At 36.4% G+C, this 24307-nt stretch overlaps 1 protein-coding gene and 1 pseudogene across 4 annotated transcripts; both read left to right on the top strand.

Annotated features, from left to right (window-relative positions):
- The first annotated feature begins 318 nt into the window (after positions 1 to 318).
- On the top strand, positions 319 to 2247 carry LOC120181849 (serine/arginine-rich splicing factor RSZ22-like). 4 transcript variants are annotated; one of them, XM_039186893.1, is made up of 6 exons: positions 319 to 383; positions 579 to 694; positions 800 to 888; positions 1457 to 1672; positions 1766 to 1883; positions 2052 to 2247. In XM_039186893.1, the coding sequence occupies exons 2-6, from the start codon at positions 606 to 608 to the stop codon at positions 2086 to 2088; spliced, it is 549 nt and encodes a 182-aa protein (XP_039042824.1). In that variant the 5' UTR covers positions 319 to 383; positions 579 to 605; the 3' UTR covers positions 2089 to 2247. The 4 variants fall into 4 exon arrangements, with proteins under 4 accessions (XP_039042824.1, XP_039042827.1, XP_039042826.1 ...); XM_039186896.1 differs by having other exon boundaries at positions 1457 to 1676; positions 1779 to 1883; XM_039186895.1 differs by having other exon boundaries at positions 1457 to 1676; positions 1773 to 1883.
- Positions 2248 to 22431: 20184 nt separating this feature from the next.
- On the top strand, positions 22432 to 23645 carry LOC120181851 (annotated as a pseudogene).
- Positions 23646 to 24307: the final 662 nt, after the last annotated feature.

The following is a 24307-nucleotide window of genomic DNA, read 5'->3' as shown; positions in this document are numbered from 1 at the left end:
AATAGATTTTCAAAAAGTAATTCATTTGTAACTAAAATAATAATTGAATGATTTAAAATATATTTTATGTTATTATAATTTCATAATAATATTTTTTTTAAAATCTATGAAGTGATTAGATATTATTAAGTGTTTATCGTATTAGATATTACCCCATATTTTGAATGTCAAGGGTCCAAATCCAAGTGCTGTTTATTGGTGGGCCGAACACTAGTTTTGCAACGAAAGGATGGATCCAATGTTGTTTTGGAGTGGACCTGGTATTTATCGAATCTGGAGCTGACCCTTAAGAAAGCAGTCATTCGCAATACAATACTCGAAACAAAAATCCGAAGCAGCTGATTCCGCTGCTGTACTGATACTGATTTGCGCAGCTTCACGAGGTTGAGCTTCAGATCTCACTCTCTCTAATTATTATTAGAAATTGCATATTATTTTTCCCAGCTGATTCGTCTTTTGTGGTTTATTTTAACTTTTGTTCTCAATCTAGGTTTAATTTCTCTTGAACACCCCTTTTTCCGGTTGTTTGTTCGGTGTTGAGTTGAAACTTGAATAATCGCCTGAGAATAGTTTCATAGGTTTCTCTTGAACCCCCCGAAAGATCAATGGCGCGCGTGTACGTGGGTAACCTAGACCCACGGGTCTCTGAGCGGGATCTTGAAGATGAGTTTCGTGTCTTTGGAGTTATTAAGGGGTATAGTTTTGTTTCCTCTTCCGTTTTAACATAGGTGTCTGTATTTTTAAGCATGATTCTGATTTTTATAATTCTCCAAATGTTGCTCTTCTTTTGTTTTTCCAGTGTATGGGTTGCTCGTAGGCCACCAGGTTATGCTTTCATCGATTTTGATGATCGCAGAGATGCTGAGGATGCCATTCGTGAAATAGATGGTATTTTTTCAACAATGTCTTCTTTTTTGTTTTTTGTATGTCACTTGTTGCATCCTAAATGTTTTGTCTAGTTAGCTGTGGTTCCTTTCTCGTTGTGAACCAAATATGCAAAACTAGAGAATGCCTTGGTTAGGACTTGGGAGCTAGCACATTGGTTATTGGGATGCTCTTTCCTCATTACGATTTATGATGGAAATCATGGTTTCGGTATGCAATTTGCAGTCTCTACTTATTCAGAACTTGATATAGCTTTATGAAGAACTTACTTTTTCAATGTCTACTGCTTCTAATATTGCCCATATTTGCTAATAGCACGGATCAATTTTACAACGAGGATCACTCTCCTGTTGTAATTTTCTTAAAATTTGTTGATTTTATTATCCTATACGAATTGTTTTTCTGTTGTTTTTTGACTGGGGAAGTCTATAAAACTTGTTGGCAGGAACATAGTGTTTATCTCTTTCACCCACCTAGACGCAAGTCCCTAATTCTCTTTTTCTTAACGGCATCTTTATTTAGCACGAGTTTGTCATTTGAGACTCCAATCTATTTGGTGTACTTGGAACAGGCAAGAATGGCTGGAGGGTTGAGCTTTCTCATAATTCTAGAGGCCGAGGTGGTGGCCGTGGAGGCGGAGGTGGCCGTGGGCGCTCTGGTGGTTCTGATTTGAAGTGCTATGAGTGTGGTGAGCCTGGTCATTTTGCTCGAGAATGCCGCTCACGTGGTGGTTCAGGAAGACGTCGCAGTCGCAGCCCTAGATATCGTAGGAGCCCAAGCTATGGGCACAGGTAAGGCCTCCTGATCTAACATTGGTTGTCATTATGATTGATTGAAGTCTGTAATCTGTACGTGATTGGATGACGCTTAGCAACCTTATGTAGAAGTTACAGCCCTCGTGGAGGATCCCCAAGACGCCGCAGTCTTTCTCCTCGTGGACGTAACCTCAGCAAATCTCCCCAATACCGTGGTCGTGAGGAATTGCCATATGCTAATGGGTGAAGATCCTTGAACTTGATACTTGTGACTTAAAAGGCCTTCTTTTTCCCCAATTAAGATTTTGTTATCCATCCTCTGTCCTATAATGTTGATGATGCTCAATTCACTTTTATACCATTTGCTTTATGATATGCGAGTGTGAAATAGTTCTACTGAATTTGGTGCAGGAATGGTGTAAGAGAGCACCATCGGAGCAGGAGCTAAGTACCACAATGATGTAGCTTTTATGTAAGGAGACTGGATTAAGTGTGTTTAGTTTGTTTGGACTTCAGTGCTACTGTTTTTAATTGGGCAACGTCCGCAGCCTCTTGGATTTGGTTAAGTTCGTATCTGTTTTTCTATATTCTATGTTGGTTTTCTTTGTTTGATCTTTGCAAAATATTCCTTTCTGCATAGTAAAGAAGAAAGCATAAGGTGACATCTACAAATTTTGTTGATAAATCATTGCAGGAACCCTGCTAAAAGTTCATGTTTTTTCCCCCCTTTTTTGTGTTGAGGTGTTTTCTGCATCTGCCTCGGTGCTTTTCTGCTTCTACACTACCCTGGGGTTTACTTCTTAGCTGGCCAGCTATGGGATCTTCAATACTAGATGATTGTGGGTCCCATTTGGCATCGTCTCTAGTTTCAACTTGGCTAGCTGCTACTGTTTGAACGAATCTTTCTCTCTGGTTGTGATGCAACTTCACTCAAACTCAGAGTGGTGTTTCTTTACTTTTATCTTAAAAGGGATTTGGGGAACTGCATCAAATGCTTCTCTGGCAGGTACTTATAATATCTGTTCTACAGAAGTTGATATTTTAGGATCCCTGAAACATTAAATTTCTTTGCAAACTTCCAAAAGCGAATACAAAAAGGTTTATAACAGATAAAGTCTGGAGTCCTCTATTTGGGTTCGAAAGCTGGGATGCTGAACTCGCCGTTCTTCGTTGTCTTTGGCTGTCTGCATCTTCTTCATCTGCATCTGCATCTAGATGATGGAAAGAAGTCTGCTTTTAAATAATTCATGTTTTTCGGGTTTGGAGGTATCTAAAATGGGGGTTTTCTGGGATGGTTGGCCTTTAGCTACAGAACCGGATTATCTTCTACTATTATTGTCATAGGTTAATCAGGGTTCTTTGCGGTATTGGGTGCAAGACAAAGTGTAGCTGAAGTGAATGGTCACTTCCCTTTGGTCTGAATGGTTAACCTGCTTGTGGTTGTGTTCAACATTAGGAGATGTAATCATAGTTGGATGAATTTTTCAGTGGTTTCTTGAATAGATTGATTACATGCGGGATGGTTATGTTGTTAGAACGTTTCATCGATGATTGTATTAAGAACTCTGAACCAGAGTTTTTAATGGAACCATTCATATTAGATTGGCCATTCTTTTAGTTTTTTTAATTATCAGACAATAAATCTAAATAAAAAATAATGCGGAAAATAGTGTAATAATAAAATGTTTTATTTATTTTTTTCTTCTTACCACGTTTCATTTGTGCCAAATAATCCAGAGTAGTCAAAAATGATTCTAGTGATAAATGGTGATATCTTCGCTTTATACATTTAATTTTTAACTTTTAATTTAATTCTTCACTAAATAGATTATATTATGAATTTTTAAAATTGGGTTACATAGAATTTGAAGTACAATTTGTAATAATTTATCTGTTCCTTGCCTTTGATAATAATCTAGCTTTCAGATAATTTATTTTTATTGAGCAAAAACTGTTTATCATTGAAAAGATTGTTAATTATTATTTTTAAGTGATTGTTGTTTTGGATGATAAACATAGCGGATTTCACCTACCGAAGCCGATCTTGCCTGGGAATAATAAATTTCAAGTAATATGGTTCACGTGGCTCGTAAACTAAAAATAAAACTAATTTATTTATTTATTTATTTATTAATATCCGATGTTATCAGGCAAATGGGTAGTGTTAGGTGTTGAATATTTAATATATAATATTATAAAAATGGTTTACCAACACCTTTTGTTTTTCAAATTTTCCCAAAATAATCTGAATAGGTTGATAGAGTAGTTGTTACCCGTTATTCACCAAAAATATAATAATAAAGAAATTTTTCTCACATTTTCAATAACAAACGACGCCTATGATGACTCCTTAGCCAAAATATTTTAATCTAATAGAATGATTGAGCTAAATATAACGTCTGATAAGTCCACCTATTGTCCAATAATTGTTTCGAGTGCTTTTAAAGTTTGGATAAAACACAATATTAACCCCTCAACTGTTTGAACTTTGCAATTTTAATGACTCCTTCAATCCCTCTACTTTTAGAATCTTTGAAAAGTTAAAATATTCTAACTTTTTTTTTATAGAAGCCACTAATTTTATTAAAATATGAAATATACCGAATTACAATGAAGATATACAATCATTATTGTAAATTAAGCACATAATTATGATACTTTCCTATCACCACTAACACAAAAATTAGCGACTTAAAATCCTATAAGGTCATACAATGAAAGATTTAAAATATAACCAGTAAACTCAAACAAAGATAAAAATAAACAGATATGATCGCAAAGGAAAACGAACCATAAAAGGGGATAAAGCTACTAGAAGGCCATCGACAAACCGCAAATGAGAGTTGGGCGACTTGAAAAACTATGTACGAACGCAAATCGAGTATCCAAATTCAATCCAAGAGTCCAAAGCATGGAAGATTCATATGATAATAGATAAGTGTCATCTTATCAGTCATGGTGTTGTCAAATCAATTCTTAAAAACGATAAATGAAAACAATAACCAAATGACCAAAAAACATGCAAAAAAGTAGAAGAAAAAGTTCCATAAAAGCATATAAAAATGTGTCATATAGGTAGATTTATTAAAAATAAAAAAAAAAAGAAAATAAAGATACAGTATAAAAAAAATAAAAGGACAATAAAGAATATTGGCAATCAACAATCAACATCAAAGTTATAACACCCCATACCTAGTCACGAAGAAGCACTCGGGTACCTGAGTGTACATTAGATTCCGAACTTGTCCGAAAAAAACCTAAACATGCGTACTATGCGGAAGTATTCAAATTTAAAACATATATCATGCAACACATGACAATGGTTAAACATCAATAATTTAACATCACTTAAAAAATTGGTGCATTACAAGATATGTGTTAGTAACCAAACAGTGGTATGCAAAATTCCATATTAATCGGACACCAAACAGGGACCTAATTGAACATGCTTTTCTAGGGACTAAAACGTAAAAAATTTAAAAGTTATATAAGAACTGTAATGTCATGAATCCCGAGTTAGTAGTTTCGGGTCAACCTGATATAAGTTAAATAAACCCATTAGCCTCGTATGAGAGTTCAACCCAATTAGATATTGGATTAGGCTTGGTTGGGGCACAATTATTATGGAAATAAGGTATTTTCTGGTTGCATTTAAAAGTAGAGTGGCCAATGGAATAATTAAACTATTTTCACTTTCAAATGTTGATTTTGTTTAACTGCGGGTGAGGTCACGTAAGAAACCTCTTTTTCTTCATATCATTTATCTTCTTCTCCCAAGCCTTCATCTTCTCCTTTTATTCTTCATTCTAGTTGGATAGCTAAAGGTGATAACTTGCTAAATTAACAAGCTTAGCTTAAGATTCTAAGGTAAGAATCCTAACACTCTCATCCCAAGCTCCAAATTAAACTCTTAAGATCAAGTTTTGGCCATAATTTGTAAATATGGGTTTTGTGGGGGTTTGAGAAAACCGTAGTTACCCATCCTATTTTTGAAGGATTTCAGTCTTAAGATGTGTTTTTAATACCTTTCTAACCTCTAAAACACATTAGTAACCCATGTGCTTAACCCTTGTTTAGTGAGGTAAGTAAGAGAAAGCTCCAAGAGCAAGGGGAAGGAAAAACTCACCTTATGTTGAGCATTGGACACTTCCATCAGCTTAGAAATCAAAGGTTACACACTTCTAACTCAACTCTACCACATGTAGATCATTAGATAAGTTTTGGTAGGTTGTATGAGTTATGAAGCATGTCTATGGTAATTGTATCTTTTGATGTTTTCAGCATGTTAAAAGACCTATTATGACCCCCATTTAATCCTCATGGGACTTTAATAATAATTGGGAACCTTAATAGGGTCTTAAGAGATGAAATTTGGCATTTTTCGTACCCAAAACAAGGTATTTCTGAGCATGAGTATCGATACTAAAAGAGCAATACCTATTAGCATATTGTTCATCAAACAACTTAAAACAAGGGAGTTCTGAGTGAGTAGTATCGATACTCATTCATGGAGTATCTGTTAGCATCAGTGCCCTAGACATATTGTATGGACATGATATTTGACTATTGGATTTTATTATTATCATTTATGTGTAATTTTATTTTAATATCCTTGAATAATATTGTTAATTATTCTAAATATCCCTTATCGATTATTATTGTGAGAACAATAATAAAATAAGATTGATATAAAATTTTATAGATATTTATGAGATGAATATGTGAATGAGATTCAAAACAAATTCATATTTATTTATTGAGAACAAATATTGGACCGACTCGTTTTGAGATTAATACATGAATTAAAGTTTTATATTAATTTCAAAGCAGTTTTGTCATTAAATCCTTAAACCTAAAATTACTACAATTCGCAACATGATGATTATTACGTTTTTACATAATCAAACATTGTATTTAATCGGACAATTATAAAGTTTATGCTTGTAACATACCAAACATTGGGTCGGTGACCAAAAGGTAATAAATTAAAAGTTATTGGTTAAATTGGATTAAGTTGAAAAGTTCAAGGATTAATTTTGGAAAAATTATGTTCAGGGCTAATTAGAAAAGATGTGCTCAGAAGGTTAAAGTTGTGTTAGAGTGGGAAATTCCGAAGAATGTGTTAGAAGTTCGAAGTTTCCTGGGCCTCGCAGGTTATTATCGAAGGTTTGTCAAGAAATTTTTGATGATATCTCTGTCATTAACCAAATTGTTAAGAAAATATGTGTCTTTTGATTGGACTCCTGATTGTCAAAAGAGTTTTGAAGCATTGAAGAAGGTTTTGACAGAAGCTCCAGTGTTAGTGCAATCAAAATCAAACAAAGATTTCACTATTTTTAGTGACGCTTCCCATAATGGTTTGGGATGTGTTTTAATGCAAGATGCAAAGGTATTTGCTTATGCTTCATACAACATGTGGAGTGAATTAGAAATGAAATTGTAAAATGGGTTTTGAAATGAATTGTTGGTAGGGTGTAGTTTTTGGAGTTTTATTGAGAAATTTGACTTGTCAATGATCTAACTAAAGAGTTAGGAGTATTAGAAAGGATTAATAACTTGTTTGAAATAATAGTATGATTTTGAGATGTCTCGATCAGAAACTATAGAAACAGGCACCCCATGCAGTCTAATAATTTCTCTAATATATAGTTCCGTATATTTTTCCATACAGAAATCTGTTCTGACATGAAGGAAATGTGCTGACTTGGTCAATCGATCAACAATTACCCAAATTGAGTCTCTTTTGTTTGGAGTCAGGGGTAACCCCGAAACAAAATCCATCATTACATTTTCCCACTTTCATTGTGGAATGAAAAGTGGTTGTAATAATCCAGACGGAACTTGATGTTCGGCTTTGACTTGCTGACATGTTAAGCACTTGGACACATATTTAGTAATGCTTCGCTTTATCCCTGGCCACCAATACCGATGTTTTAAATCCATATACATCTTGGTTCCACCCGGGTGCATCGTCAATGGACTGCAATGAGCCTCTGCTAATAAATCTTTCTTCAACTCTTCATCGTCTGGTATCACAATTCTTTCTTTATAATACAATTTCCCATCAAACTTCACCTCAAAATCCTTAATCTCTTTATTCTTTACTTTCTCTATTCTTTTCAAACATATTTCATATTGGCTTTGCAATTCTCCTATTCGATCCAACCATGCTGGTTTAAGTTTTAACTCTGCACATAGACCACCATCTCCAGTTAAAGATAATCTTGCATCCATAGCTCGTAAGGCTGCAAACGTTTTCCTGCTCAAGGCATCTGCTACCACGTTAGCCTTTCCGGGATGATAGTCAATTATCACATCATAATCTTTTAAGAACTCTACACATCTACGTTGCCTCAAATTTAGCTCTTTTTGAGTCATCAGATACTTCAGGCTCTTATGATCCATATATAAGTAACAACGCTCCCCATAAAGATAATGACGCCAAATCTTAAGAGCGAATACTACAACAGCCATTTCTAAATCATGAGTGGGTAATTCTTTTCATGTGGTTTCAACTGTCTCGATGCATACGCTACCATTTTCCCTTCTTGCATTAATACACAACCCAAACCATTATGAGATGCGTCACTGAATACTACAAAATTCTTGCCAGATTCCGGTTGAACCAAAACAGGAGCTTCTGTCAAAATTTTCTTTAAAGCTTCAAAGCTATCTTGACATTCAAGAGTCCAAACAAATGGTACGTTCTTTCTCATCAACTTCGTTAAGGGCAGCACTATCATTGAAAAATTCTTAACGAATCTTCGATAATAACCGGCAAGTCCAAGGAAACTCTGAACTTCAGATACATTCTTTGGAACTTCCCATTCCATTATAGCTTTTATCTTTTGAGGGTCCACCTGAATCCCATTAACAGAGATCACATGCCCCAAGAAAATTACTTCCCCTAGCCAGAATTCACATTTGGACAGTTTGGCATAAAGCTTCTTATCTCTAAGAATTTGCAAAACTGTTTGTAAATGTGCACTATGCTCTTCCATGGACTTCGAGTAAACCAGTATGTCATCAATAAAGACAACAACAAACTGGTCCAAATAGGGTTGAAAAATCCTGTTCATGAGATCCATGAAAGCAGTAGGTGCATTCGTTACTCCGAATGGCATTACGAAGAATTTATAATGACCATATCTCGTTCTGAAATCCGTCTTTGGAATGTCCTTCTCCTGAATCTTTACTTGGTGATAACCCGAACGTAGATTGATCTTCAAAAATACCGAAGCTCCTTTTATCTGATCAAACAAATCATCAATGCGTGGGAGGGGATACTTATTTTTTATTGTCACCTTATTAAGCTGTCGATAATCAATACAGAGACGCATTGACCCATATGTCTTCTTAACAAATAACACCGGAGCTCCCCAAGGTGACACACTTGGTCGAATAAATTCCTTCTCTAACAGCTCTTACAATTGATTTTTTAACTCTTGCAATTCTTTCGGAGCCATCCGATAAGGTGTCATTGCAATTGGAGCGGTTCCCGGCATTACTTCAATTTGAAATTCTACCTCTCTATCTGGAGGTAATCCTGGCAACTCAGCAGGGAAAACATCATAGAATTCCCGAACTATTGGAATCTCATTTAATCCTTTCACTTTAGTTCTGGCATCTATCACATTAGCAAGAAAACCTTGACATCCTTGCAACAGTAGCTTCTTGGCAGACATCACTGATATTACATTTGCAAAAGTATTAAGCCTTTCACTGATCACACTTATTTTTGTTCCTCCTGGACTCTTCAGGGTTACCTTTTTCAATCTACAATTAACATCTCCATAGTAACGGAACAACGAATCCATTCCCAAAATTACTTCAAACTCGTCAAAGGGTAATTCTATCAGATTAGCAGGGAATTCAATTCCCTGAATCTTTATGGGACACCCCTTACAGACTTTGTTCACCCGAGCACTATGGCCTAAAGGATTAGTTACTATAATCTCATTACTCATAGCATATAAGGGAATCCTCAATTCCTTTACTAACTTACTTGTAATGTAAGAATAATTAGAACCCGGATCAATCAGTATCAATACTAATTTATCATACAGCTAAAAAGTACCTGCTATAATATCAGGATCATCCCGATCTTCACTTGTCTTCAAACTGTATACCCGAGCGGTTGAGCGAACTTCATGTTGCGCAGAGGATTCAGACTGGTTCCTTCCTCTGCCTCTTCCTCGTCCTCTCTGCAAGGCAGAGCCAACTCTCTCAGATGTTGCAGGCTTACCAACTATTAATGGACAATTCCGGATAAAATGTCCGGCATCTCCGTATCGAAAACAGGTTCCAGAAGCCATCCGACATAACCCAGAATGATTCTTCCCACAATGCTGACACTGTCTCACTTGACTCTGAGTGGATCTCCCAGCACTAGATCCCACTGATTGTGTCTGTCTAGGTTTCACCTGACTTGCTCCTCTAGCAGAGGATACAACTGATTCTGATCTAGCTTGTGTTCGAAATCCCGAATCTCTTCCTCTTTTTGATGGTGCTGAGTTGGAAGATACACCTGTCCTCTTTGATGTTTGAACTCATGAATCCCCGAATCTCTCATTCTGAGCTCTCTCTAGAGCTTTTGCATGATTGATCACCTCCTGGAAGGAGGACAAATTCAATACTATCAGCATCTCTTTCAATCTAGGGAGTAAGCCCTCCACAAACCATTCACAAGCATCTTTTTCAGTAGGCACAAGCTCGGTTACGAACCGACTCAGCTTGTTGAACTCGCACTCATACTTATATACAAAGCGGTTCATCTGTTTCAAATTCAAAAACTCCCTGCTTTATCTGCCGAATGAACTGATCTCTAATGTACTTGTTTTTTAAACTCATCTAAGAACAAAGACCAAGTCAACTGGTCACTGGACATCCTCATGGTGATGTTCGTCCACCATATCCTCGCTTGACCCCTCAACAACGAAACAGCTCCATCTAACTTCTCCACTTCAAAACAGTGGAGACCATCCAACATGATTTTCAAATCATTTAACCAAAGATCCGCAGCAATCGGACTTTCCTCGGCTTCTCCCTTAAATTCGGGAGCTCTTAAACCTCTCAACTCTTTTGCTATATTCATTCATTGAGTTGGTGGAGCAGGAGGTTGAAGACGCGTCAGAATAGCATCCAACGTCCTGAAGAAAGTATCTTGGTCTTGTACAGGCACTCCCTGAGATGCATGTCCTTCACCTTGCCTGGTCAGGGCAGGTGAATTACTGCTTTCAGCAGGCCTATCCTCTCCCACTTCACTTCGGGAGCTACTATGTCCGGACATCTAATAAGAATAAACACATCGTTCTATTAGCAAAACAACATACTCATACTATATCAGATCAGAAGTTCTCACTATATGTTGGCATGTATTCCATTTAAAGACTCTATAGACTCTGGTTTATGCCTAGAATCGGCTAAACCATAGCTCTGATACCATTAAATATAACACCCCAACCCGTACCCGACCCGGATACGAGTCTGAGATGTCACATTACCTTTTTAAAGCATTATTCTTAACAAAATAACAAAACATTTGAATTATATTAAGAAAATACGATAATCTACATATATATATATATATGTTTATACAAGGTTCACAAAATACTCAGAGCATACACAACTTAACCTTCTATTACATGCCGACACTGATTTACATAACAAAATGACATACTATTAAGTTGCTTCTGATCTGATAGTTACAGGAGTAATGTTGTCCAGCTGCTTAACCTCGATCGTCTACTTTATCGAATCCTACGTGTGCAACACTCACACGCTAAGTCATCGACTTAGTGAGGCAATATAATAATAACCATAAAATATAAAGAAATTGCCAAAATGAGATGGGTTGCAATGATAATATGAATGTAATCAATGTAATAAGCATAACCATATTCTTACACATAAACTTATCAAATTTCACATTCATAAGTTCACATTCATAAGAAATTATTAAGTTCATTAGCCCATGATACCATACTGAGAAGCTAAGGTATGTGAGTATTGTGAGGTTATGCACTATGCTATCACCACAACTCGTATAATTGCACCGAAGTGCCACGTAGAATTATACTGGAGTGCCGCGTAGAATTGCACCGTAGTGCCATATAATAATGTCCATAAGGACCACATATCATTCCTTAAGAATCATATACATATACTAGGGATCAAGTATGTGTCTCACAAGACTTCACACATGTTCCAGATATATATATATATATATATATATATATATATATATATCCCGAAGGACCACGTAGACCCTCTACCCTTGGCATGCCAACTACATAAGCATAATTTTCAAGATGATTATCAGATGCCTAAGTCTTGAAATTAACCTCTACTAGCCCAGAAATCCCATTTTGAGCTCAAAAATCACCTTATTTCAGCTCAAACCTTCCTATTTAACTCCCTTTAATATTTCTAACTTTAATACACATACTTAAACTCATTTATACTCCATAATCACTTCTTTAAATTCCAAATCTAGTCATTCCTATGTAATTGCAAAAATTATACTAGTTTTGCAACATGTTCAAATTCCTATTCTAACACTTCCTATCCCTTAATTAACTTGATGACAAGTCAAATCTCACTTCCAATTCTTATTATGAACTCTAATCCAAGATTTCACTTTTCTACTTCCTTTCTTTAATTCTTCATATACTTCTCATCTTGAGGTTTTAAAACAAATTAAACTTCCTTTAAGCTTAACTATTGCCTAATAGTCATAAATCAACCATAAATTCATCAAGAAATTCACTAACAAGAGATCTTACCTTTAGCTTGGGTCTCACGTATGAAGAAGAAGAATGAAGAAGAGAACTCTGGAAGCTTGTTTTGATTTTCTATACTTCCACGTGATTAATATAATACTAACTCCAAATAATTATCTTGCTATAAAAAGACCATTTTATCCTTCTAATCCTCATTCTTTATAATTTAATCCTACACAAAATAACTCAAATAAGTCATTGAACTTTTCCATCATTCTACTTTAATCACCAAATTCTGAAACTTTACAATTTAATCACTAACTCGGTATGGAGGATGTTACATAGTGAATGCATGTAATATAGTATAATTATTAGTGTGGTATTGAGCTCATAAACTCAGCTCTTGGAATGTGTTTCCGTGCACAGGTTCATAGGTGACCAGTAGTGGATTATTATCGTCATTAGTAGTTTCAGCTCAGTAGAGTTTCAGAGTACGCCTAGATCTTGTTTAAAGAGCATTTACTATTATAGACCCTATTTATGTCAGATATAACTTTATTTAAATTTAAACTCAATGTTGTATTATTTTGAATATTTTGGGAGCTCCTTCGTACTCATAACCTCAATTATTTATGTTTTCATTTATCATTTTCATGGATGGATTTTAGTATTATAGTTTACAGTCATTTTAAAAGAAAATTTGTAGGTTGGCCACTCTGGTGGTCCCATGTGTCATCGTGATCTAGCGATCTTTGGGTCGAATTAGATTAGGGTGTTATATTTAGTGGTATCAGAGCGTCAAGTTTAGCTGTTATTAGGACCCACGGGTTAGAGTCAGATAGCGTATATAAGTATGCATGCCCCTAGAGAGTTAAGAGTATTTTAAAGACTGTAATGAAGATAATAATCTTATTTTTCTTTCTAATTTAAAAAAAAGCCCTATGGCAGATAACTCAACATATAGTTAGGATGGTAGAGATGAGAGTCATGCCTCACTAGCAGTAGACACCAGTGACAAGTTCATCCCGTATACAGGTTAGCAGGACGTACCTAAGGACACAAGGTTCGAGGAGACGACCTTCTTCAGAGATCTCACCTCCGTACTTAGACAGATTACTAGATCTCTGCCTAACACCATAGCTACGCCACTTTCCCCACCAGTAACCCTAGCTCAACCAATAGTAATTCCCCAAGAGCCCCAGTAAAAATGCTCTGCAGATACAAGACCATTGACTTCCACAATTCAGTGGATGTTGATCCTATAGTGGTGGACCAGTGGCTTAGAGAGACCCTCCGCACCCTCACATAGTTGCATCTTACCTCAGAGGGGTAAGCTCGATTACATCACCGCCCTGCTCAAGGGTGACACTATAGATTAGTGGGAGGCCATAGAGATGGAAATAGAGCTAAAGAGCAACATGAGAGTGATTCCTATCAAAGGATCAAACAGATGATATGAGTGAGTAGTTTCTACACTTAGTCTAAAAGGATCAATTAGTGATGGAATATGGGTGCAAATTCTTTAGAATGATTAGGTACGCTCTAAATTTGATCTCTTCAGAGGAGCATAGCTATCAAAGGTTTAGGGATGGCTTACATCTCTATATCCTATCATACCTTATGGTCGACCCTCTTAGGGTTTTCCTGAGTTGTCCCACCAGGAAAAGATAGTGGAAGAATCCTTAGTAAGAGTTCTAGGTAGACCAGTGAGACTATAGGGCAGGCCATGAAAGCCCCCGAGGTAGCAAGATCAGTTCAGACCATGATCAAGAGGGTTAAGGATAGTCAAGGTTCATGAAGACCTTAACAGCTCAGTCTAGGAGAGCCAATCAGAGTTTTGATCGTAGAGGCAGATCTGAATCTTGAAGGAGACCCTTTTCACTAGTTTCGAGAGCTAGTGCTAGGGAGTCAAAAAAAAGTCTTTATCCATCTTATCTTTTCTTAATACGAGAGAAGCAACACAGGGATGTGCCAGTAGGGATCGAGGGGTTGCTATAATTGTGACTTCTTAGACCACTTCATTAGAGACTGTCTGGGAATTAAGTGAGCGACTTTGGTAGTGAACCAGAGGTCAACGCCATCAGTACAAAGGGGACAAGAGTCGGTTAGAGGTGGTAGTATTGCATATGGGTAGCAGAGCAAAGGAACAACTAGATTAGCGACCGGTGTAGAGCTGAGGGTAGCCTCTAGATAGTATGTAGTGAGAACCCGCGAGGAGTGTGATGCAACTGACTTGATCTTAGGTAACTTCAAAATATTTTATATTCTAGTTAGTTCTTTGATAGATCTTATTTCCACCCACTTCTACATCTTTTGTAACCTAGTCCAAGAGATAAAAAAAACCAACATAAGACATTAAGGTAGTAGTTTGAGTATTTAACCCTCTAGGTCTAGATGTCATTTTAGATAAGATTTACATATAATGTTTAGTAAACATTCTGGGTCAGACCTTCTTAGCAGACTTGACGGAGTTACCCTTCAAAGAGTTTGACATGATTTTAGGCATGGATTTGCTATCCGAGTACAATTCCAGTTTGAAGTGCAAGACCAGACAACTCAAGCTCATGGAAGACGATGGAACCAAGTTAGTGATGACCAGTGAGAGATCAAGTTAGTCGATGATAGTATCAGCCATAAATGTCCTACAGATGATCGATCGTGGATGTGAGGCCTTCTTGGTTCATGTGATCGACACCCGGATTTTAGTTTCGATACTCGAAAATATCTAAAATTTCCCTGATGTTTTCCCATAGGAGTTGTCGGGTTTATCACCCAACTATGAATTACAGTTTGACATTTAGGTAATGCTAGGTTCAAGTCTAGTGTCCATTGCTCCCTACTGTATGGAACTAACTGAGTTGAAGACTCAAATTCAAGAGTTGTTAGAGAGGTGTTTCATCTGAACGAGCACTTCTCCGTGAGAAGCACCATTTTTATTTGTCAAGAATAAAAATGGGTCGATGAGGCTGTACAACGATTATAGAGAGTTAAACAAGTTAACTATCAAGAACTGTTACCCACTTCCTAGGATAAATGATCTCTTTGATCAGCTGAGGGTAGCATGTGTTCTCAAAGATAGACTTAAGGTCCGATTACTACCAGTTGAAAATCAAGGATGCCGATGTAGCAAAGACAACCTTGAGGAGTTATCTTCGCATCAAATCTTTATGTCAGAATATCCTTCAAGAGAAACATCACTCTTGAGGAGTTGATCACTAAAATTTTAAGAAAGGTTCATGTTAGAAGTACTAAGAAGATTGTCATCACTTCTATACAGATTTCCAACCGTAATATTTCCATTAAATTATACAGCGTTTGAACTCTCTAACGATGATGATGTTGCTATGATGGTTGATTCTTAGAATCAAAATTCAGACGTTGATACAAAAATGTATGCCACATTTGTTAAAGTGTATGTGGGTCGTGGTATATCATTATGCTCCCACTATGGGCTGACTCAACAAGTTGATCAAGTTGATAGCCCAACTCAAGTAATGTGTAATGATTTTAACTTGTTAATGGGAAATCCATATCCTGGTACCATCCCATCAAGTTCAATGGGGAGACATTCATCATCAACTTGTTACGATCTTTGTGGAGGTGGCTCCACGAAAAATCCATATGGCAACATTGCTTCTAGTTCAAGGAAAAGGAATTCATCTATCAATTTCTTTGACTTGAATATAGGGATGCCCTCGACACAACAATTTGTTCAGTACCCATTTGACACGATGCCTTCATGTTTCAAGGGGATGCATTCAACTACAAGCTTTTTCGACCTCAATATCGAGATGTCTGTGACATAGCACTCAATTCAAAACCTGTATGACAAAATGCCTTCAAGTTTAAGTGGAAGGTATTCAACTACCAACTTGTTTAATCTAAATATAGGCATCACAAAGGAACCCTCATCTCTACCATAAGAACCTCATCGTGAGCCAGGTGTAGATGGTACTGAGAATGGACTATTCATTGAGCCAAAATCATTGTAGTTCAACATGAAATACGATGATGATGATGTAGATAAAGTTCTCACAAATACGGTACACACTGAACCTCCAACACATATGTATAAAGCTTACTATAGTGCAATGAACAGACCATAATTTGTGGATATGCATAATGTTGGTGACTACGGATTTAACTCATCAGTCAATGATGGTGAGTTATATATCAAAATAGAGTTTCCATCAAAATAAGAAGCGATGATTGTAATTAAGAATTACATTCGTAATTATATTCACTCTAGATTCGACTGATCCACCACCAAAAAGTATGTCTGTTATTGTGTCCAACGTGATAACGGATGCAACTAGATGGTTCGTGTATCGAAGAAAAAGATGAGGAAAAATAATATATGGGAACTAACATTATACAAAGGTTCTCATACATGTTGTGCTAGAGGGATTAACCAGGACCATCACAACTTGGACTCCGACATTAGCTATTGCATTACTGATTTCAGCTATAAAGTCTCAATATGGGTACATCGTCTCCTACAGGAAAGCATGGAAAGCAAAGTAGAATGGCATTAAAAACCTTCATGGTGAGTTGGATTCATCTTACAAAGAACTATCAAGTTAGTTTAGGGTAGTGCGCAGACTGAATCCTGGGACAATAGTCGACTTTGAAACTTGCCATGCATACCACAATGATCGATTGCTTCATGATCGATGTCAATTCTACCAGCTTTTTTGGACTTACCCCACAGTGCATTAATGCTGTGAAATACTGCAAGCCTGTGGTCCAAATTAATGTGACATTCTTGTATGGAAAAATACAAGCAAGTTCAACTATTAGCAGTTGTCCAAAATGGTATTGTTTTTTACCTTGTTGAAAGAGAATATACAAATTCTTGGGCTTTTTTTCTTCAAAAACTTACGCTTACATGTTGTTACGAGGGAAAAAATCTGTGTCATTTTAGATCGCAAAGCTGGGATCAAAGCAACAATGGAGTCTTTGGGTCTAATGTGGCAACCACCCTATGTCCAACATCGGTATTGTATCCGATATATTACCTCGAAATATCATGGAAATATCAAGAAGAATGATGAATATCAATTACTTGTGTGCATGAGTGTGTCACAATTCCTAATATCATTTCTTCATCATTTTAATTTTTTATGTAACTTAACAGTAAGTGCTACATTTGACACTCATGTTACAAACTACTTCCTCAAACGTTTGAGTTCATGCTTCAAAATTTGCGAGGAAAAAACAAGCAAGGGTACAATTACATCAGCCTCATCAACAAAGAAATATGGACAAATGCATATGATGGTGGATATCAATATGAACACATGACGACCAACTCCGCTAAGGCTATCAATTCGACCTTAAAGGGTGAGTGCCATTTATCAGTAACAACTTTGGTTAAAACGACGTATTTTTGTTTGGGAGTACTTTTTCCAAGCTTAGGGACAAGCTAAAACTTGGATGTAAAATAGTCATGTTTATCAGCCAAGATTAGTTGCAGATCTACAAAAAAGAATTGATGTTTCAAATGGAATGTTTGTAACAAGCTTCTCTCGAACTCATGAATTATTTCGTGTCATAGAAATGCCACGACCTCTTCAAGGGATTGAAGGTTACTCGTTCAAAGTTAATCTACAAGATAGGTGGTGTGATTGTGGATTTTTTCAAGCTCTGAAGTGTACATTCTCCCATGTCATAGCAGCTTGCTCTTATAACCTTCAAGACAATAATCGTTTTGTGGATCTCGTATACCGACTTTCAGAAGTATTTAAGGTATATGAATTTGATTTCCCCCCATAGATAATGAGAAAGACCCAGATGAGGTTCACAATTGATTTCTGCTTGTACCAAATCTATCCTTATTAAGAGAGACAGGTCGTCCAAAATCCACTTGAATTCATTATGATATGGATATTTGAGAGACGGCCAAAGAAAACAAAAGATGTGGGCATTGTAGAAACCTACGCCACAAAAGGAAAAAATGTTCATCTCTTTTATCATCACGTAACTGTTGATGTTGTGACGATGAAATTGTTCTTTATGAAATCTCAGTTTGTGTTATTTTATTTTTGTTTACTTTCAATTAATGTCATTTGAGCATTACTAGGTAATGGGCTACTCAAATGAAAATTAAGTAAAAAAATTTCAAACTAAATAATAAAAACAATTAAATACAAACGATACAATTCAAATAATTAAATAAAAAAATATTAACAAACAAAATAAATAAAAGTCCATAATTAAATAAAAACATTACATTTGTTGATAAATAAAGAAAATTAAATAAAATCTTTACAAACTAAACAATTCTATTGATGTTTGTGTCTTGAATATGTTCCAAAGGGCGGTGGTCATCTGTTTCGATGAGGGTTTCTCTATTTAAGTTGTTCTTCCTCCCCACTCTCATCATTAGTAGCAACATCAATAGCATCTACATTTTGCTGATGAGGGACGAATGACGATGCAGAACCTCCATAGAATAAGGACCCTGGAGGTGTATGACTAACCATCCCACCGATCATAGAAAACTATGAAAACTGCGAAAACATCAACATCAATGACTGCGAAAACTCGGTCGGAGGTGTTTGAGTCTGTGGTGATGAATCACCCTCCAAATAAGCAACATATGATGCCCACGATGGGTCTACAAGCAGGGAACTATAATATCCGCCAGGAGGTGTTATAAAACCTTGTGGCGGTGGTATCTGAACTGGCTGTAGTGGCATCTGAAATGGTTACGGTAAAGTCTGACTCGGCTGTAGTGGCATCTGAAATATCTACGTTGTCATCTGAAATTGTTGCATCCCCATCTAAAATAAATGCATAATGTAAACCGATGTAGATAATGGTTGTTGTGATGGTATTGGTGCTGTATCTGAGGATGAACCGAAAGTGCCTATTCTCCGTCCATGAGTAGGGGACGATGATATTGTGACGGTGAAAGCTTTTCTCGATACCAATGAATGCTCTCGCCTCGCGCTTCCTCAAAAAGTAAGAACGACTTCTCGTTCGTGTTGAACAACTGATAATAGTCATCCATAATCGAATAATGATCAACATAAATTGGCTCCTTATGTAGAATACGTCCACGTCGATCCTCCCAGATTATTACTCACTTGCTATACTTAATCGGCCAATTGACTTCTTTTTTGCCCCGTCTATCGATGTTATGCAAATTGTCGAGATTCCTAGGTGCTTCATGAATAGATTATACAAAACCAAATTGGAGGAACACGCAATCAGTGGGATGTCACTCGACAATGACATATAATATCAGAGGGACCAGCATCATCCATATATCTAATGGGTCACTCAAGTGAGGTGGGATGCAATGCCTCATTTCTTCAGTAGCATAAGGAATCCATTGGAACTAAAACAAATATATATAATTATTATCAAAATAATTTTTTTATTATATAACGATAATTAAAGGTAAGTAATAAAATTTAAATACATACCAGTGTACCAGCCTTTTGATCAATGTGTAGCCGAATTTCTTCCAATTCGTCTGGTATATCACGATGATATTTCCTTATACATGACGACCTATTCAGTGTAAAAAAATCATTATATATAGAAAAAAATTATTTATATATGAACTCAATATTGAAATTACCTCAACAATAACGGGAACACTAACGGGGTTTTTCACGATCGAACATAAAAAGGGTATACGATATCACGCTCGTGACTGTAGAAGAAGAAGACATCTGCTAATAGCATTTTTTTCGATAATCAGTTGCTCAACACATTTCTCTATACAGAGATGTCAAAACCGCGGAGTCCCAACTGATTGAGCCAGTAGCTCGAAAATCTGTGAGGTGATGTAACCACATACAATGAACTTAGTTGCGAGATTTATCAGGCATCAAGATCCTTACTGTGAGACGTAATATGCAAGCCCATACAAATATTTTAGCATGTTCCTCTTAACAGTCTTCGCTCAACTGTCAAAAATTTGTAGCCTACCATGATAACAGTATTCGGCCACTGATGAAATTAGGCGAGATACCTCCAAAATACTCCTCGCACAAGAAATGTCAATCACCATCCGCTACACCAAAAATGACATCCCCATCTACCGGAAGCCCCAAATGTAAAGAAACATCCTCCAGCGTAATAGTGTACTCCCCACACGGTAGATGAAATGTGTGTGTCTCTAGTCTCAATCTCTCAACCAGTGCAGAAATAAGGTCGATGTTACAATGCCCTTCATATCTTGCTATGTAACCGAATCCATCCTCGGCTAACTACGAACAGACACAATTCAATATCTCTAACTTAGTGTTAAAAATAAATGGATCTAATATACGATTATTCCCCTGATTAAATAAGTAGTATACAAATTAAAATATAAACTAATACTAAAAAAATAAAACATTCACAATAATTAACATAACACAATTTAAAATTGTTACTGTATCGACAAAATGACTCAATATATGATTCATATCTAAACGCAACAACTCGCCTTCCATTTTATAACTGCAAAAACAAAAAAATAGTACAATGAAATATAATAAAATAATAAACTATTTAATGATTATAATATAATAAAACATTATCTTCTAAAAACAATAACAAAACCCACTTGAAGCTTGTTAGAATGAATGATAAAAGGAATAATGAGTGTTTTTTTATGGTTTGAGAGTTGTATGAAAGAGTATTTATAGGGGATGAGTATGTGATAATTAAGGGGGAGAAATAGACGATTGGAGGGTATTTATTGAAGGTGTGGATGGTGATCCGCGCTTTTGCAACGTGGCACCAGCTCGGATGAAAACCTAGGGAAGGCGCGGATTGTGATCCGTGCTTTACCTGCGTGGTGCTAGGTCAGACGAAAACCTAGGGAAGGGGCACTTGATGATCCGTGCCTTCCGTCCATGTCAGCAAATGGGTGTTAGATCGATAAAATTTAGTCAATAGTACCTGACAAGTAATTATTAATTCTTTAGGTGATTTTTGGATAAAAACCCTATTATAATCGTCATATACTATTAAAAATTATTTTTATTAATATTGAGACAATAGATGTAATTTTATAAAATTATAATTATTCTAATAACTAATTTATTAATACATTGCACACCCAAAACAAGCGGAAAGTGACACATGGAAGCAATCCGAACCAAGGGATGGAATAGGGGACAGCTGTACAAGAAGTTAATTTGTTGTTATTTTCTTCATTACTGATAACTGCACCACACGCAATAACCGGGTGTTTGGATCAAGGAATGTGGGATTTCTATAGGAATAGAATCTACATTATCATATTTGGTTAGTCAGGAATCTCATTCTCGGTAATGTTTTATTATCAATAATAAATTTTTTAGGGTATATTACCGGGAATGTCATTACCTCCCTTTCTTTAGGTATTATTGGATTACCGGCGTTTTGGACTAAAATGTCCATAAATTATTATTTTTTTTTCAAAAATATCATTCTTCTGTCATTGAATAATAAAAATTCTACGAAGGTTAAATTACAAATTTATCCTTAAACTATTTTAGATTTACAAAAAAATCTATAATTAAAATTTTATATGAAATTCAGGATTAAAATAAAATTTTACCCATTTATTAAATCTTTTTATATTTTTAATTTTGTAATATATATATATATATATATATTTTATGAATTTAATTTTTTTAAAGAAAATATATAATGTTAAAAAATAAATATATAATAAGGATAATTTGATCGAATATACATTGTAATAATCTTTTATTTCTTTAACTAAACACGGTAATCTTACATTCCTGTTAAACCAACTAAATACAAAATACAACAATCCTAGTAATCTTATTCTCTGGTAATCTTACATTTCCACTAATAATCTTACATTCCCACTGATAATTTTAAATTCCATGAACTAAACGTTTTAAAGGCGAAAACATAAAAAGGTTCCTTTCTCACTGAAACTGACGGCTCTCGCCTCTCCACTCTCCAGTTTTCAACCCGTAATAAAATCCTCCTATTTGGCTAAGACTATTCACGTGTCATATTTCTATTGGTTATACCCAGATCTCCCCTTCCCCACACTGCACCCAACTTGGTCAAAGCTTCAATCATAAGTTCATAACAGAAACCAAGCCTCAAACTCACCTTTCAGAATTCAGACCAAAGAGCAGAGAGGCAAATTCCTTGTTGAAATGGCGTCCAAGTTGTGCGACTCATGCAAATCAGAGAGGGCCACTCTCTTCTGCCGCTCTGACTCGGCGTTTCTCTGCTCCAACTGCGACTCCAAAATCCACGCCGCCAACAAGCTCGCCTCCCGCCACGCTCGAGTCTTGGTCTGTGAAGTGTGCGAACAAGCGCCAGCTCACGTCACCTGCAAGGCCGATGCAGCAACTCTTTGCGTCACTTGCGACCGAGACATCCACTCGGCTAAAGATTTCGCTCGCCGTCACGAGCGCGTTCCGTTGGTTCCCTTCTATGGTTCTGTCAAGCCGAACACGGCGTTTAACTTCCTCGACGACCGTTACTTCTCCGACGTCGATGGTGACGCTGACGACAGCAGAAGGGAAGAAGAAGCGAAGCGGAGGCCGCCTCGTGGCTGCTTCCCAACCCTAACAACCATAAGGCTAACGAAAGCCCGGACGTGAACGCTGGACAGTACGTGTTTTCCGAGATGGATCCGTATCTGGATCTGGATTACGGGCATGTGGATCCGAAAATGGAAACACAAGAAAATGATCAGGAGCAGAACAGCTCTGCAACTGACGGAGTTGTTCCTGTCCAAAACAAAATCGTTAACGATCACTGTTTCGACTTGGAGTTCACTACACCCAAAGCCTTCCCTTATGGCTACAACTACAACTACAACCCTCACTGCCTTAGCCACAGTGTAAGAATTAAACAAAAGCAGATACTAGTACCACTACCAGGTCTTTTTTCCATAGTCAAAGTTTCAAATTTTAACCATGTTATTGTTTTCGATTTTTTGTAGGTATCATCGTCATCGTTGGATGTTGGGGTGGTGCCAGATGATAGTGCGATGACGGACTTATCAGTCCCGTGCGGGAAAGGGCCGACGGAATCAACCCATCAGGCGGTGGTGCAACTCTCATCGGCAGAGAGAGAGGCGAGGGTGTTGAGGTACAGGGAGAAGAGAAAGAATAGGAAATTCGAGAAGACGATACGTTACGCCTCGAGAAAAGCTTACGCGGAGGTGCGACCGAGGATTAAAGGGAGATTTGCAAAACGCAGTGACATCGAAGTTGATGGCGGTAACATGTATGGATTCGGCGTCGTTCCGTCGTTTTGAAATTAGCCTCCTCCTACTCCATCTCCTTTTAGGGCAGCCTGTAATAATATTTTACGATGAATTTTTTGAATTGTAATATTTTACGTGTTTTCTTTCTTTTCTTTTCTTTTTTTCCCTTTTATCTCACTGTTCACTAAAATTACTGTCTTTGTTCAGAATGCAATATGCAAGTAAGTGAAGAAAGAAGAATGTATTATCTGTAATCCAAATAACTACAGAATCTGGACCGTTGATTCCGCAATGTTGCATGTTTATAGTATTAATGATTATTGGATAAATTTTGGTTTTGTTACCTCTACTCTGCACAAGTTTGAGATCTTATCATGGTATATTAATTTGGAATAGAATTTGTTTAATGCCATTAGTTAATCCTCAATTAAAATATTATTTTTTATTAATTCATGGTAAATACAAAATAATATTTGTTTAAAAATAAATCTCAATAATTTGACATTGAATATTCATACCCCTGACATTCATGATCCCTTGATTATAAGACACTGCTTTGTTGAAACCATTGAATATTAAAAGTTATAAAATGGCCGTTCAACTATAAGGTGTTGCTTTATTAAGTCCTCAGACTATCAAAATTTATAAAATGGTCACACGACTATTCATATGCTTCAAAGTTGTGATTTGAGTTTGACGTTAACCTGTTGATTATAATATGATAAAATTTGATCTTAGAATCTTAACCAACTATA

Source organism: Hibiscus syriacus, unplaced genomic scaffold (assembly GCF_006381635.1).
Source record: "Hibiscus syriacus cultivar Baekdansim isolate YM2019G1 unplaced genomic scaffold, ASM638163v2 tig00112540_pilon, whole genome shotgun sequence".
Taxonomy (NCBI): domain Eukaryota; kingdom Viridiplantae; phylum Streptophyta; class Magnoliopsida; order Malvales; family Malvaceae; genus Hibiscus; species Hibiscus syriacus.
The sequence above is the reverse complement of the archived record's forward strand: the minus strand, read 5'-3'. Positions and strand labels throughout refer to the sequence as shown.